We start from the raw sequence: 15,441 nt of genomic DNA on the forward strand, positions 1-15,441 counted from the left end.
CAGCGGTGGGACTAATCTAAATCCTTTAGGTCTCTCCGTGATTTGCACACTTTACACAAGCGACAATGCTTTCACAAGTGGAAAACTGCTTTTAAAATGTTCTGGTTGAGATGACACTCTATCAAGAGAAAGAAGAAGGAGCCAGGTCTTCTCGATTTTCCCTTTCCATTTTAGATTCTCTCAGTAAAAACACACTGCACTTGTAAAGCACACGTATCAACTTAGCCACATTTTTCCTGAGAAAAATAACTACTTAGCATTCTTATTTTGGTGCACTTAGTGTGTGTGCTCCAGCCAGCGGGGCCTACAGACCAGACAGAATTCACAGCAGGAAACTCTCCCAGGTCTACCCTTGGAGTGTTATTTTCCTGCATTAGTAACAGTGACCTCGCAAACACCACTTGAGGAATTTAACATCCACTAAACATCCTCTGGAAAAATGTCAAACTCGGACCCATAAAGATGCCCACAGAGCTGGCAATGAGCTCCCCAGACTGGAGTGGCCCCAAAACGAAGAGACTTGAAGGTACCAGTCAAGCTCTGACCTTCGGTAACTCACCAATGTCACGGTGACGAAAAGCACTGCCGCGCAGGGAGTGCGCGTTCCGTGTCCCGCTTGTTCAGCTGGGCGGGACCGCGCTAGAAAGCCACAGCGTGTCGGGGGTGGCCTCGAGCCGCACCTACGGGACTTGGGGCAGCCGAGGCCGCCGCAGGGCACGGCAGCACGCGGGGCAGCCTCAACTGCACAGTGAGGCCCTCAGAAAGGGATTTCTTAAAGAACAAAGTCAGAAAAGAAAAAAGGAAAAGACGGGCAGAATCCGTCACACGTCACCTTGTAACCCCAGAAAGGCCGAGGTCCCTGTTTTGCTTTTCAGCAGACTCTGGACAGGCAGGACCCGCTCCGCTGCAACGCCACCACGCTCAGGGAGTGGAGGCCAGGGCGTGGGGCGCAGCGAGGACAGGAGGAGGATGGGTCAGCTCACTCCCGGGCGACAGGAACCTCCGGGACAACACTCTCGGGGGAGATAACACCCTGCTCCTGACCCGGGACACTGCTGGCCGCACCCGCATCCACGCAGTGGGCCTGCAGCCACACAGACACCAGCGACACCGCGGAGCCTGTGCACACCGGAGGCCCCGCTCACGCTGCCCTGGAGGTGACACGTGTCCTGCAGGACCCAGCAATCCAGACACACGCTCGCAGCTCTGGGGCTGGGGACACTCAGCCCTGTCGGCTTAGGGGCCACAAAGCGGTGATATAAATCAGGGCACTAAGGACCCAGGTGCACATTAAAACCAGGGAATGGGGCTGGGGATTTAGCTCAGTGGCACAGCGCCTGCCTGGCAAGCGCAAGGTCGTGAGTTCGATTCCCGGTACCGGAAAAAAAAACAGGGAATTTTCAAAGGGGTGTGGTGGTGCACAGCTGTGATCCCAGCACTCAGGGGGCTGAGGCAGGAGGATTGCCATAAGTCTGAGGCCAGCCTGGGCTCCATAGCAAGATGCTGTCTCAAAAAAAATAAATAAATAAAAAAGAAAAGAAATTGTCTGATTTTATTTTCTTTCTTTCTAAGAAGAGCTGACTTAAACCTGCAGGAAGATAATTACCTTAAATTAAATGCTCACAACTAAAATAGATGACAGGTGGGTAGAGAGACAGAAAGGCAGTCAGACATCAGACACAAGAAAGTGATTCAAAAGCACAGTGTGAGCTCCCTGCGTGCGGCATACACGGAGCACCGCCTCACTGCCCGGCACCAACACACACGCAGAGAGCTACCAGGTACTCTCCTGCCTGCACAATGATATTTGTTTCATTTTATTCAAATATACAGCTTGCAAAGACGTTCAGGATTAGACAGATAAACTAAGGATTAGTGTTAATTCAGCTTCTGAGTGGCTCATCGTTATGGGACTAGAAGTAACCGACATGTAAGTGTCCAGAAAAAAAAGATGACTTTTCCGCTACCTGCAGTGGGTTTCACTCCGTTTTGGATGATCCATTCCAAGTCACTCCTGTGCGGCGGGGACCACGTAGCTTGCTGCAGACCACACACACACGCACACACACATCCAGACACACACAAGCACACATACACACACGGGGAGACACAGACACACGTGCGCACACAGAACACATTTAGACACACACGCACACACACATCCAGACACACACAAGCACACATACACACACGGGGAGACACAGACACACGTGCGCACACAGAACACATTTAGAAGGTGAAGATAGCAAAAGTTGTGCACGTGAGCGTCCCTGACCCCCCACCCCACTGCAGCTGTGAGGAACAGCTCCCTGACCATGGGGGGCCCCCCAGGGAATCAGTTCCTCCGGACACAGGGTGGAGGGGCTAAGACAGCCTAAGACACCACGCGGAAAGTGGTGGCCACAAGGCTGGTCTGGGGCCGTTTGGAGGCAGGAGACGGGTGGGTCAGGTTGTGTAAACATCCCAGATTTGCGGAGAGGCCTGGGGAGAACCGGCCGGAGACCGGCTGCACCATGGAATCGGTCAGTGTAACCCCCCACACCAGCGCTCACAAGAAAGCCCAGTCAGTCCGCCGCCTGCAGGAAAAGAGCACCATCCAGGGCCTCAAACGATTCCTCCTTTTCGCACACAATGTCCGGCCCTCCAGCAGAATTACAAGGCACGCTTAAGCAACTTTTGTTCTTTCTCGCAGTACTGCAGCTTGAGTCCAGGGTCTTTGGCACTGAGCTACATTCCCAGCCTTTTTTATGTTTTAATTTTGAGACACAGTCCTGCCAAGCTGCCAAGTTGCCCAGGCTGGGCTCAAACTTGCGATCCTCCTTCCTCAGCTTCCCAAAGTGCTGAGATTACAAGCCTGTACCACCACAGCTGGCTAGGCAACTACTGATCCCCCACTGCTAAGCCCTCACCAAAACCAGCCCACCGAGACCTCCTGAGTCAATGACCTGCAACAGCTACTGTAGGATCCACTTAGAGGCAAGCTAAAAAGGTGGGAGGGGCTCGACTTTGCTCGTCAAATGGATATAGCCCATTCCAGGGCGTAGCTGGCCTGCCCCAGCAGCATCTCTGCTGTGTTTATTTGATTTTGGTGGCACAAGGGACTGAATCCAGGGCCACGCACTGTATCCTGACTACAACCCCAACTCTTTGTAAATTTTTATTTTGAAACAGGATCTTGCTAAAATCCAGGGTGGCCTTGAATTGGTGATCCTCCTGCCTCAGCCTCCCAGAGTGCTGGGATTACAAGTGCGCCACCACACTTGGCCTGGTTGGGTTTATAAAGTTCCCTGTCCCTCTTGTACCAGATCCCTCTAGTTGAAAGCTCGAGGTATGATCAAGGAATGAGGGGGGAGTGGGTACCCAGAGTTCCTGGTGGGGAGGTGTGTGACAGCTCCTGGGGGGCCTCAGCCCCCAGAGAATGACAGCGAGCAGAACACCGTGCTTTCTTATCTCGCAGGATCACCTTTGAGCCTTCCTCCAAGAGGGAAGCTTTCCGCTGTGCTGACCTCAAACTGCTGTGAGCACACTGTGGTCAGCTGCGGTGGGTGCAACACGTGGACTCCGACGCGATCTATCAGAGCAGCGTCTGCCACACAGCGAGCTCAGAGACTATTCTCACCCTGTTCAGCTTGTGACCAGGCAAATGCCACACACAAATAAAAAAAGACGGGGCTGGGGATTTAGCTCAGCGGCAAAAGCGCCTGCCTGGCAAGCTCAAGGTCGTGAGTTCGGTTCCCAGTACCGGAGAAAAACCAAAAAAAAAAAGACATAATTCAGGCTACACTGAAGTTTATAATTTCCATCCATCCAAAGACACCATGAAAGAGGTAACACACGAAGAAAATAATCGTCAAAACACTTTGACTGATCCAGGACTTGTGTCATCCTGTACAAATCTGGGTAGCATGAGAATCTGGTATGCAACCATTCTGACATACACGAAAGGCCATTCATAGGGTCTAACTCCATACTTATAACTCCTACAAACCAAGTGCATAAGAAGTGGGTAAAGGCAGAGCAGGCACTTCAAAACAGAGGACTGGTCTGTGAGCACTCATTACTTTCAGGAAAATCAAACACAAAAAACCAAAGTGAGATATCTCATACTTATTACAATGCTTACAACCAAGCACACCCAGAACACCGAGGGTGCGAGGACATGGAGCAACCGGAAATCTGTGCAGGGCTGCTGCAGACATCGAGGGATCTGCTGGCTCTGGAAAAGTTCAACAGGAACGCTGGATCTATGCACACGAGCCAGCATCTCACTCCCAAGTATGCACAGCTGCACCAGTGTGTGCATGTGTGTGTGCGCACGCAGATTTTCCTGGTACTCACTGTAACACCTCCAGACTGGAAGCAATGTCCTTCAGCTTTGCTCTGGGTCAAGAAGCTGCATTCCATGGAAACAACAAAGCAATGACAAGACCAGTGCCCTGTGCAGCCGGTGGTGGTCTCACCACGAGGGTGCTGACGGAAGTGCCCGCCTCAGAACATCCGCTTTGTGTGTAGATGAAAATGAGGTTCAAAACAGGCAAAGCCCCTGAGGGCATTACCAGGAAGGATGGAGACCGCCCCAGGGGGTGAGAGGATGCGACAATGCAAACCAACAGAGGCCACTCTGCAGGGCTGGTGGCGCCCATGGCTCGGTCTGGTGCTGATCACAGAGCTCACCCTCTCTGGGAAAACTCAGCAAGCGGAAGTTCAGTTCCCTCGCTTTTTCATGCATACGCTGTACTCTAAAAAAAGGCTTATTTCAACTTTATTGTTAGAAGAACACCACGTAAGTTATTTCTAAGATATTAAAGAGTAAATGTGCCTATGAAGCCTGGGCAAGGGCAGGCAGAGGAGGACCCCTTACTGCTGCAGAGATCTCGCCAGTAAGGTGAGGATGGCAACTGCAGCTGCAGACAGCACAGCTCTTCGTGACAAGCACACTCCCGCATGGTACACATGCCCCTGGCCAGCTTAATGCGGCCACAAGTCGTCAGTGACAACGTCCGCGGCACCCAGGCAACTGTCCACGAAGCTCCTGAAGTCTGCAGTTAACGTGCTGGCTGGGCAGGGGCCAGTGATTCTGTCTGACCCCAAATATGCAGCCAGACTCTCTCAAAGGAAGAGGAGCCCTGTCTACAAAGTGACTATGAGAGGGGCTGGGGATTTATCTTTTTTTTTTTTTTTTTTAATTTTAAAGGATAAAAGAAGGATAACATAATAATAGGGGGGACTTAGCAAATTACAGACAAAATGGTAGGAAATTATCAATGGTTATCGTTTTACATATTATTATCTACAAAATAGTTTCTCAGGAAAACAAATAGACAAATAATAGTGAGTTAGAGACAAAAGAGGTAGGAGATTATCAAGAGTTGTTGTGCTATACTTTGGTATCTTCAAAGTGGCTTCTAAAGAAAATAAATAGAGCTATACATGAGTGACCTATTGAAAAATCATTAACTATTCTCAATGGTTGCTGTAGGAAACACATAGTAATAAACATACATTATGAAATAGGATAGGAACATTACAAACAACACAGTTATTGATAGATTAGTAGGAAAATATCAATGGCTACTGTAATACGTGGTGGTATCTTCAAAGTGGTTTCTCAGGAAGACAGAGATATGCAAGAAGGATCTAATAAGTAGTTACAGCCTAAGGGTTGTCAAAAATAGCATATTACCTCCTCACCAGTGACTCCTTTCACTGAGGTATGATGGCTGGAAGGAAGGCCAGGATTGAAAAGAAGGACCGAGAGACTTGCACCTGTGACTAGCAACAGGCTGTTTTCTTGTTCCTCCATAGTCATGATTACCCAGGACTCCTCGATGGAGATGACGGTCTGGCCAGAGGAAGAAGGCAGACCATGCCCCAAGCCCTCTCATTCCTGTTGGACTAACTGGTAGCATGGGTCTGAGCTCTGGGGCCTCCACCTCAGAGGGCAGACCGATCTCCAGTGGTCTCCTTTGCATCCAGGGCATGGCCCATGGGGCCTCTTAGGGCAGTTCCTCTTGAGGTGGCCTGGCTTTTAACAGTGGTAGCAGATGAATGCAGTTGTCGAGTCTTCTTGGAGCCCCGGAATCAGACCTGGGATCTGTTTCTCTTAGTGGTGCAGCAAAAGCAGCTGCTTTTTCTCAGTCTCTTTGTTTTCTCTCCTTGGCCTCCTCCTCATCATGGCTATAGAATACTGAGGAGGCAATTCTTACTAACATCTCAAGTGAGCTATCTGGGGTGAAAGCCATTCTTTGCAGCTTTTTCTCTCCAGCTTCCCATTGCTTTGGGACCCCACAGCGAGTTAGTGTCCTCTCCCCAACTGTCAGCACAGGCAGCAGGAATCCTGCTGCAGACTTCTCCAGAGCTTCACCACAGCCTGTACTGTCAGGGGAAGAATGGCTTCCAATGAGTCTCTGCAGGTATTGTGCAAGGTCCTCCTGGTTTACAGTGACCCCAGTCCACTGGACCTCTGACTCGGTGGGCTTAGTCTGCATTCTCATGTTCTCTGAGTCCTTATTCAGCAGCAGCTCCTCTGCTGGCTCTGGACCTTTCTGGTTCCCAATGGCAGGAGCAAGAGTGGCCCGTTGTATGGCATGTATTCCCAGGGGTTGTTCAAAGTTTCAGTGATTCACACACATCCGTGGGTGGGCAACTGCAGTCGGTGCATGGTGGGCCAATTGTGTCACTGTTTCTCTGTGTCATGATAGATCCCAATTGAGCAGCGGCAGCCGGCCTAAGGGCTGGCGTGCAATAGTGCTCACTGCCGCATGGCTCCCCATGCGCTTGGGGGCCCACCCTCCGGGAGCCAGCAGGCAGGAGGCTAGCCAGCCAGAAGGCTGGCGCTCCCCACCCGCAGCTCCCTGTGCGCCGGAAGCCCTCCTTCCAGGGAACCACGAAGCCGGGAGTGAGTCGCCGGTCTGAAGACCGGCGTTCCCCGCCCGAGGCTCCCCGTGCTCTGGGGGCCCACCCTCCGGGAGCCAGCAGGCAGGAAGCTAGCCAGCCAGAAGGCTGGCACTCGGGGCTGGGGATTTAGCTCAGTGGCAAAAGCACCTGCCTGGCAAGTGCAAGGTCATGAGTTCGGTTCCCGGTACCGGAGAAAAACCAAAAAAAAAAAAAAAAAACCAAAGTGACTATGAGATGCCGCCTAGGGGGCTGGGGATTTAGCTCAGCAGCAAAGCGCCTGCCTGGCAAGCACAAGGTCGTGAGTTCGGTTCCTGGTACTGGAGAAAAACCAAGAAAAAAAAAAAAAAAAAGACAGAGATGCCGCCTACAAACCACGCCCAGCCTGCAGAGAAAGGGGCCATCCTGGCAGGGGACGCAGGGAGAGAGCAGGCGACAGTGGCACGAGCCACAGAACTGCTATGCACAGGGAGCATGGAGCCGTCACCCTTCCGTGGCCTGACAGCACCCCGCGGTCCCTGCGCTCAGCAGTGACCACTTTGTGGGGCGGCCTGAGCTGTTCCTCTCCCTCTCCACCCAGGGCAGCAGCAACTGCTCCAGGAACAGAAACAATTAGCCGAGCAGAGCGCAGCGGCACCGGAAAAGCCAGACGCGCCGATGAACTAGGCCTTGGCGACGGCCCTTAAAATAATATTGACCACGGCTGACCCGCGGATAGATTCAGAAGAACGGACGTGGCCGGCCCGTGGGTGTCCGCGCACTACTGCAGAGCCGGTACAGTGCTCGCAAGAGGAGGCAGCGCAGAGGGGGAAACCCAGCCCTGACTCGGGATGGGAGGTGGGCAGAGGACTTCGACCAAGACCAGAAGACCCTCAGCACAGAGGGATCCACAGTCTGACCTCCCCCAGCGAGGCCAAATCATGGAAGGCTTTTTTTATATATATACTGGAGACTGAACCCAGGCCCTTTGCTCTGGGCTATATCTTCAGCCCTTTTAAGGAATTTTTACTTTGAGACCGGGTCCAACTAAGTCTCTAAACTGCCCTGGCGGGGTGAGTTGGCTCCTGTCATACGGCTGAGTGCTTTATGCCCTTTGATCACTAGGGAGATGTGACTCAAATTGGCCTGAATAATACCAAGCTGTCCTCCTGCCTCAGCCTCCCAGGGTGCTGGGATTATAGGCTGCACCACTACACCCAGCCAGGTCATGAAAATCCCTTTACACAATGATCAAGGTCAAGTGGCTGCCTCAGCGTTCTCTTCCTGAGGACGCACACGTGGTATTTATTGAGAAGTCCATTCCACGACGCCCCCGCCTTCAGAACTTGTGTCGCCTTTGCCTTTACAACAGCGCCAAAGAAACAAAGACAGCCACTCGTGTCCCAGACAGAATCACCGCAAAACACGCTCCCGTTCTCCAAGACAGTTCTCTGCAGAGCTGCAGCAAGTGCAACCTTGAACACCAAGCCAGAGAGGAAACCTTTCCTATGCACAAGGGGAGAAATGCACAATGGTCAGGCTGAACTGTAAGACAGTCTAGGAAACTAACGTGCACGGAGGGAACGGGATCCAGAAAAAATGACAGAAATCTGGAGCTCCACTATTTCATTTTATATGTGGTCAGTTTAAAGTAGTTTGTTTTTGTTTTGAGACAATGTATCACTATATAGCTGAGGCTGGCCTTGAACTCACAGTGATCCTCCTGCCTCAGCCTCCTGCCTCAGCCACACCCACCTCAGTTTAAAGTATTTTTTGAAGAGGGAAAAAGGGAGGGGAAAGAAGACCTCCCTAAGTGATCTTAGTAACAAAAACTGAAAGGAGAAAATCAACAAGCTGCATTATGAAGAAAGAACATTACCCCACATCAAACAGGCTGACATTGCCACTGAGCAACTCTGCCTTAAGCGTTTGGGCTGGGTGGGGACCTGCACACCTCACGACACCCTCACCAAACAGGCTGTCGGCATCTCCAGCTCCAACGCGCGCACACACACACACACACACACCTGGAACTGCCCAGGCTGCTCTTGAACTTGCACTCCTCCTGCCTCAGCCTCCTAGCCTGCTGGGATCTCAGGTCTGGGCAGCTTCCAGGCAGGGACAGGGCTGAGAAGGACATGGTTCAGGACCACATCTCTCGGGAGTGTTGGAGCCAGCACTGAACCTACACAGTTTAACTCCTGGCCTCACCTGGAACCCACCTTCCTAGGGGTAGAAGAAAGCAACGCCCTGCCTGACCTGCCCCCGGCATTCCCGGCAAACGCCCATGCTGTCCCATCGGGGCATCCTCTGTCACCAGTTCTAGTGTCACCGAGTGAGCCTGGGACCCAGTTACCAGCCCGATTCCCACCATTAACCCAGGAAAGTGCCTCAGCAGGGCCAGCCTTGCCCCCCACACACACACACACACACACACGCTCAGCTCGCCAGCACAGTTCAGGAAATGAATCAGACAGTGGCGACATTAATCAGACACTTCAGGAACCCGAAAATAACGCAAGGCACAGTAGCCAGAGCCTGCATCCCTGCAGGACTGCACTGGTCTCTGAGATGTCACAGAGCAAGGACAACCGGAAGAGCGGAACTCAGAAACCCTGGCCCAGGCGCCTCCAACAAAGCACAAAGGACCAGTCCACCCCACTCTCAGTAGGGCCACCTCCTCGGGTCTGTGGGAACCGCATCCTCCCTAACGGCTGATGCCCAGCTTCCAGGGTCATCTCTCCCCAGCGGCTGGAAAGGAAAAGAGCAGCATATCGCTAACTAAACGCATGTCCGCTCCTATTTGTTATTTTTCCCTGACAGTATATTGGGGCATTTTGCAGGAGTTTGGGGAAAGATGATTTCAATCTCACTTGTCATCGATCGTAGGTTTCACAAGCAGCGCTGGAAAAGGGAAGGTACAAGAAAGGCCTTCTGCAGCTCTGGGCCCCCACGGGTGCCCACGTTTGCCACAATGACCAAAAAAGCTGCTTTTTCAAAACCAGGTGTGGTGGCAGACATGTGATCCCAGCACTCCGGGCAGCTGAGGCAGGAGGATGGCAAGTTCAAGGCCAGCCTGGGCAATTTAGCAATTTAGCGAGCTCTTGATTGAAATGTTTTTAAACATACAAATAGAAAGGGACGGGGATGTAGCTCAGTGCAAAGGCCCTGATCGAATCCCTAGTATCAAAAACAAAAACAAAAAAATCCTGTTTGTTTTGTCTCTAAAGACACACACCATCGCATTTTAGTTCCTCGTACAAAAAATGGCAACACAGCCTTTCATGGAGCCAAATTCATGCGTCTGAACTTCTCCATCGGCTGCAAGTTAAAAGGCACCAAGGGCGGGAGCAGGTCATCGGGAGGCCGTCAGTCTTTAGAACAGGGGCCGCTGTTACACAACAGTTAGATCTACCCACTTACACACCACCTCCACCTCCTCGTAAACGTCAAACAACTATCACCTCTGCCCCATTTAAGTATTCACTGAGATTTCACTGCACAGCGCCCTGCTGTTTAAAGACAGGGACACACGCTGAGCCGGACGGCGCTGGGCAGTGCGGTCACTGCGTGGTCGTAGATCGTGTCTGCACAGACCCGGCAGTGTAGCCCACAGCCCTGGAGAGGCCGTGTAGACTCGTGGGATACACGTCCTGCGTCCCTCATCCCTCGGGGACAAAGTGTCACGGTGCAGAACATGAATATCGACAGTCTCTACTTAAGGTGAACCAATTCCAGAGAAGTGCTGCTGTGATCAATGTAACAGAATCATTATCCACCCCTCGCCCTCAGTCATGAGGCTCCCAAGCCGCAGACAGATTGGATTTACAACTCACATCTTGAAATGTCAGTGATACAAATAAAAATCTGCAAAGCCCCCAGCATATGTAACTGTCTAGCTAATGTCAATCTTCAGTATTGAAGGTAACAGACTTACACGCACACACACACACACACACACACTTTTCTCACAGGATAAATGAACAGGCATAAACCACAAATCTACCTGAAATTGTGAAGATGAGGACATAAGACCTGAGTTCATCCACGTTGTGAATTTGATTTAAGTAGTATTGGACAATGCAGACAAAATCAATTTTAAATACAATCTACATTAGGCAGACAACAACACAGTAATTGTTTTTAACAAATGATGAACATTTGCTTGCTAAAGCAGAAGCATTTGGGTACCACACACACTTTAAGGTCTTATCACCCAATGAAAGGAAATAGCTCAATTTTTCTCCAAAAGAGAAAAAATATTATTACATGATAAATATTTTTCACCACTCAATAGTACAGTTAGCTGGCACCTAATAAGAACCACAGGAAACGCATTTATGTACACCTGCAATACCAAAGATGGATTTTGCTGAGCTGAAGTCCTAACAATACACACGCTAATCTAAACAGCAAGGTTTGCCGTAGTCAAAACTCAAACACTAAGTTTTGCTAAGCTGTGGGTTTCCTTTCTTTGTGTAACAAAGTTCAAGTAACCAATCGTTTCTGTTCCTCAGGTTACATTTTTGAATGTTTTATAAGACTGAGCAAATATCTTTATTCTATCTTTCCTTTATTTGTTGCACCTTCATCCTTCCCATGCCTGTGACTACTGCAGGGCTCGCATGGAGCTCTAATTCCATGAAATCTCTGCAATCCTTTCCTCGTGGGCAAGTCTGGGAGCCTTAAGTGACTAGTAAAGAGGTGGAGGGAAGATACGGAGGCTCCATCCCTTTCAAAGGAGCTCGATATGTTTTAATTCGCAGAACTATGGCAAGTATCTGCCGTACCTTATACCTCCAGACATGCCGTCCCCAACAAGGAAGCCAAGCTGAAGAGGCTACCTAACATGCTCAGGAAAGGAAGGATACGACAGCTTTCTTAGAGTCCACGCCTGTCACCCCAGCACTACAGAGGCTGAGGCAGGAGGATCACTGCAAGCTTGAGGCCAGCCTTGGCCACAGAGTGAGTTCAAGCACAGCCTGGACTGCATGGTAAGACCCTGTCTCAAAAAAGCAAAAAACCAAACAAAGATGTCTTTCCGAGCTCTGTATCTCTCCTGCTATTGGGCAGTACAGACACTGTTCCTTACCCAGACCCAGCTGGCTGGGATGCAGCTTTTACCCTAAATGCAAATATTTATAAAGTCCCCCACTGAAGTAAAGGAATGACATTTAAAATTGTTTGTTTCAAAATAAATCCCATTTTTCTTTGAATACGTAATGGTCTGTAGCTGAGTTTTTTAAGAATTAACAATGCCCATTTAAATAGTTTTTAAAGGGAAATAAGAATAAACAGAACAGTGATTCACGCATTACACCCACAACTCCCATCACTGTGCAGATCTTCCACTCCCTGAAGCTCAGGGGACCCGAACGGTCTCCTCGGCCACCCTCTCCAGCCAGACCCGGGGCCTCAGGTGGAGGTGCAGCAACAGCAAGGCCGATCTCCAAGAGCGGGCTGGGGTCTGGTGAGACGAGATGGAGGATGAACCCAGACACGTGAGAAGATGGGGACCTGTCCTCGACCCCCTGTGCTGGGGACAGAACCAGGGCTCGCCCGGATACAGGGCGGTGTTCCGCCTTCCCTCGATGGGGCGTTTTAGACCGAAGTGCCACTTGGACACAGTTTCAACAAAAGAAACATCACAGACCTTCTGCACATGGGAAGGTGAGGAGGAGGTCGGGGGGCGGGGAGGAGACGCAGAAGGAACGGGGACGGAGTCATGTGCGCACGCGCAAACTTCCCGAGAGGCGTGTGATCATCAGTACTGCAACAAGCGCTAGTAAAAAAAGACAGAAAAAGAGCCCTTTTAGAGAAAAGGAAACTCTTACAACATTTTTGGACCTGAACTAATTTTGATCATATCACCATTACTACCCCAAATACGCTGCCCTGTGGAAGGTGGGTAAGAACCAAGCTGTCTCCCCAAAGGTGACCAGTGTCCCCCCAAACAAGCCCTGGGGTACAGGAAATAAGCCACAAAGCACAAATACCCCTCGACTCTGGCATATCTGAAAAATGAAAACCACTTACTTCTCCACTTAACTGGGGACAGCCTAAGACAAAGGACTAAAGACAACTGAACTCTTTCTGTTGTTTGTTTTTGTTCTGGCAAGCACCCTATTCTGAAAGATGATTTCAGTGAAGCAAACCAATGGATATTTTCTTCCTGTGACTTACTTGAAAACACAGTTAATTAGAATTCAGAAACTACTTGGAGGAGAGATAGGATTTCAACTCCCAAGCATGAGGAGAGCCCATTTATCGCAAAAATGACCTCAACCACTGTAGCAATGACTGACGCTGCGGCTGCCCCGTGCGGTGGGACTGCAGAGCCCCCGGGCTCAGTGATGTTAGCCCAGGTGTGTGTATCTAGCGACCTGGCCACGCCACAGAACGTCCCTGTCACCGCTTGGTGTCCTGGCCTCCCAGCTGCAGCACTGAGCTCTGTCCCCGACACTCTCAATGCTGTGAAACCGCTTTCCGCGGCCTGGCTCGGCGGAGAGCTCGCACTCTGCTAAGACCTAGTAACAGCAGCCCCCGAGGCAGCGCGGGTCATCTTACCCTAACGATGTTTCCGCACACCACGAAAGAGACATTTCAGAAACGACAAAGAAAAGAGCAAACTCTGACATTTGTCTAAGAAGCCACTGGAAACGTGGCAGAGGCAGCAAGGTGCCTCTCCGTCCTGGGGGTAGCCCTGGCCAGACGCTTGTGTGGCTGGGCACGGACACCCTCTGTCCCCTCCCATCCCGCCCGAGCCCCCAGTGTCCCAGTCTCCTGTCTGATCATCTGGGAAAAACAGCAGCACAATTATCGCCTAAGCCTTAGAGGAGGACCCCGAGCTCCTCCTCCTTCTTATCTGCTCTGTTAGCTCCTGATCCTTCAAACAACCCAGTCAGGCAGTGTTGGGAAAGCCTTAGGCGGGGCACTCATGCAAGTCCTGAGCCACTTGGAGCAGGGCAGCACGGAGGTGTCCCACCCAGCTCCTCGGGCGCTCTGAAATGTTTGCCTCCCGGTCTCCAGTTCCATCTCAGACCCTAAGGCTCTGATTTCCACCCTTTTAGGCGTGCATACAGTGGCTGAGAAGTCCTCATCATTTATATGACCATAAACAGAAGAGACATTGATCAGCTGGGCTTGGCAGGACACTACGGGCAAGAAGCATGAAAGTCAACCTATTGGGTGACTGAATTCGTCCAGGTGAGTCTGGCTTAGAGAACTCTGTCCTGAAGATGACAGTCTGGTTACTTTGCAATAGCAAAATGTTGCTTCCCAGGTAAGGGTGACGGTCAGACAGCATCTAAGTCCTAACAGTAGCAATATTCCCCTCAGCTCAAAAGCAGAGAAAAAAGAAATACAAGAAAATTTTAAAAAGAGAATAGGCCAATTATATACATTCAGAATAATTTAAAGTACCCTACTTTAGATATTACAATACTTAAAACCCCACTTGTTTTAGATCCCATGGGACCTCGAAGTACGTAACTTTTATTTTTCAAAATCTCAATAGAAAAATCAGATTGATACATACATCCTGAAAAAAATCTGCTTCCTCTAAATTCTTCTCCCAATTTAAATTGTAAAATGCACAACTTGGAATTTATGTTTCTATTTCTAGTATCTACCTGCCAAGCTGCAAATCAGTTTTTCAAGGTATTAAACAATACCCTCAAATGACAAAGATCTTCCTTTTAATTTCAGACCTATAAGTTTAATCAGTGAAGTCGGTCAATGATTTATAGTGAAAGCAAAGTGGAGGAACAATCAAACTTCTGCTTGATCTGGGTCTAACCGCTCCTAACGTTCCGCGTTTAGGCGCCTGGGAGAGAGGTCAGGCGGCACCCTCCGCCTTCTCCCACCGCGAGCGCTTCCCACCGCCTCGCGGTTTGCAAAAGATACAGTTTGGTCTGACTTGCACGGAAAACTCGGGGCAAAATGTTTATGCAACCGCAAAGACACCTCCCTCCAAGGCTGGGCTCTAGAAGCGAAGTAAGAACATCTGGAAGCACAAAATTAGCCTGCAAAAAGCCAGAGCTGGTCCTCGCAGGAATGGAGGGCAGAGGCCGCTGCACCGGAGGCTCCACCCCGCCCCCCGCGAGCGCGCAGCAAAACCAGCGCGCCGGTGACCGAGAGCCGAAGCCCCCGCGCCGAGGCGGTCTCCGAGCACACAGGACAGGCGGCGCCCGCAGCTGCAACCGCTGGGGCACGCAGAGGGGCACCGCCCCGAGCAGGGCGGGCACCCACCCATTCATTCTCCTGCCAGCGGACGCCCGGGCTCGAAGGCAGCGCGGGCAGCGGCGGCCGGCAGCCACCGCCGAGGCGGTCCGCAGCCCGGCGCCGCGCGGCTGTCACCGCAGGTAAAGACACCTGCGCGCCGGCCAGGCCGGGGCGAAGCCGAACTTTTCCAGAGAAGTTCCGTGGGTCCTGCCGGTCTGCGCCCAACAAGTGTCCCCGCCGCCCCCACCCGCGCTCCCTCCCTGCGAGCGCGCGGAGAAACCGAAAGGAGCCGGCGGCGCGGGGCTGGGACGCAGCCGGAGGGAGGCGCGGTCCCCGCGCGGTTCC

At 51.2% G+C, this 15,441-nt stretch overlaps 1 protein-coding gene across 1 annotated transcript in view; it reads right to left on the reverse strand.

The window, feature by feature from the left end:
* The window catches only part of Rasgrf2 (Ras protein-specific guanine nucleotide-releasing factor 2), a 195,830-nt gene that overhangs the window by 178,222 nt on the left and 2,167 nt on the right, over positions 1-15,441 (reverse strand). Inside the window, exon 2 of the mRNA XM_013512878.1 lies at positions 15,124-15,399. Within this exon, the coding sequence (XP_013368332.1) occupies positions 15,124-15,399 (276 nt within the window). The remainder of the gene's footprint in view (positions 1-15,123; positions 15,400-15,441) is intronic.

Source organism: Chinchilla lanigera, unplaced genomic scaffold (genome assembly GCF_000276665.1).
Source record: "Chinchilla lanigera isolate Chin_1 unplaced genomic scaffold, ChiLan1.0 scaffold00017, whole genome shotgun sequence".
Lineage (NCBI taxonomy): Eukaryota > Metazoa > Chordata > Mammalia > Rodentia > Chinchillidae > Chinchilla > Chinchilla lanigera.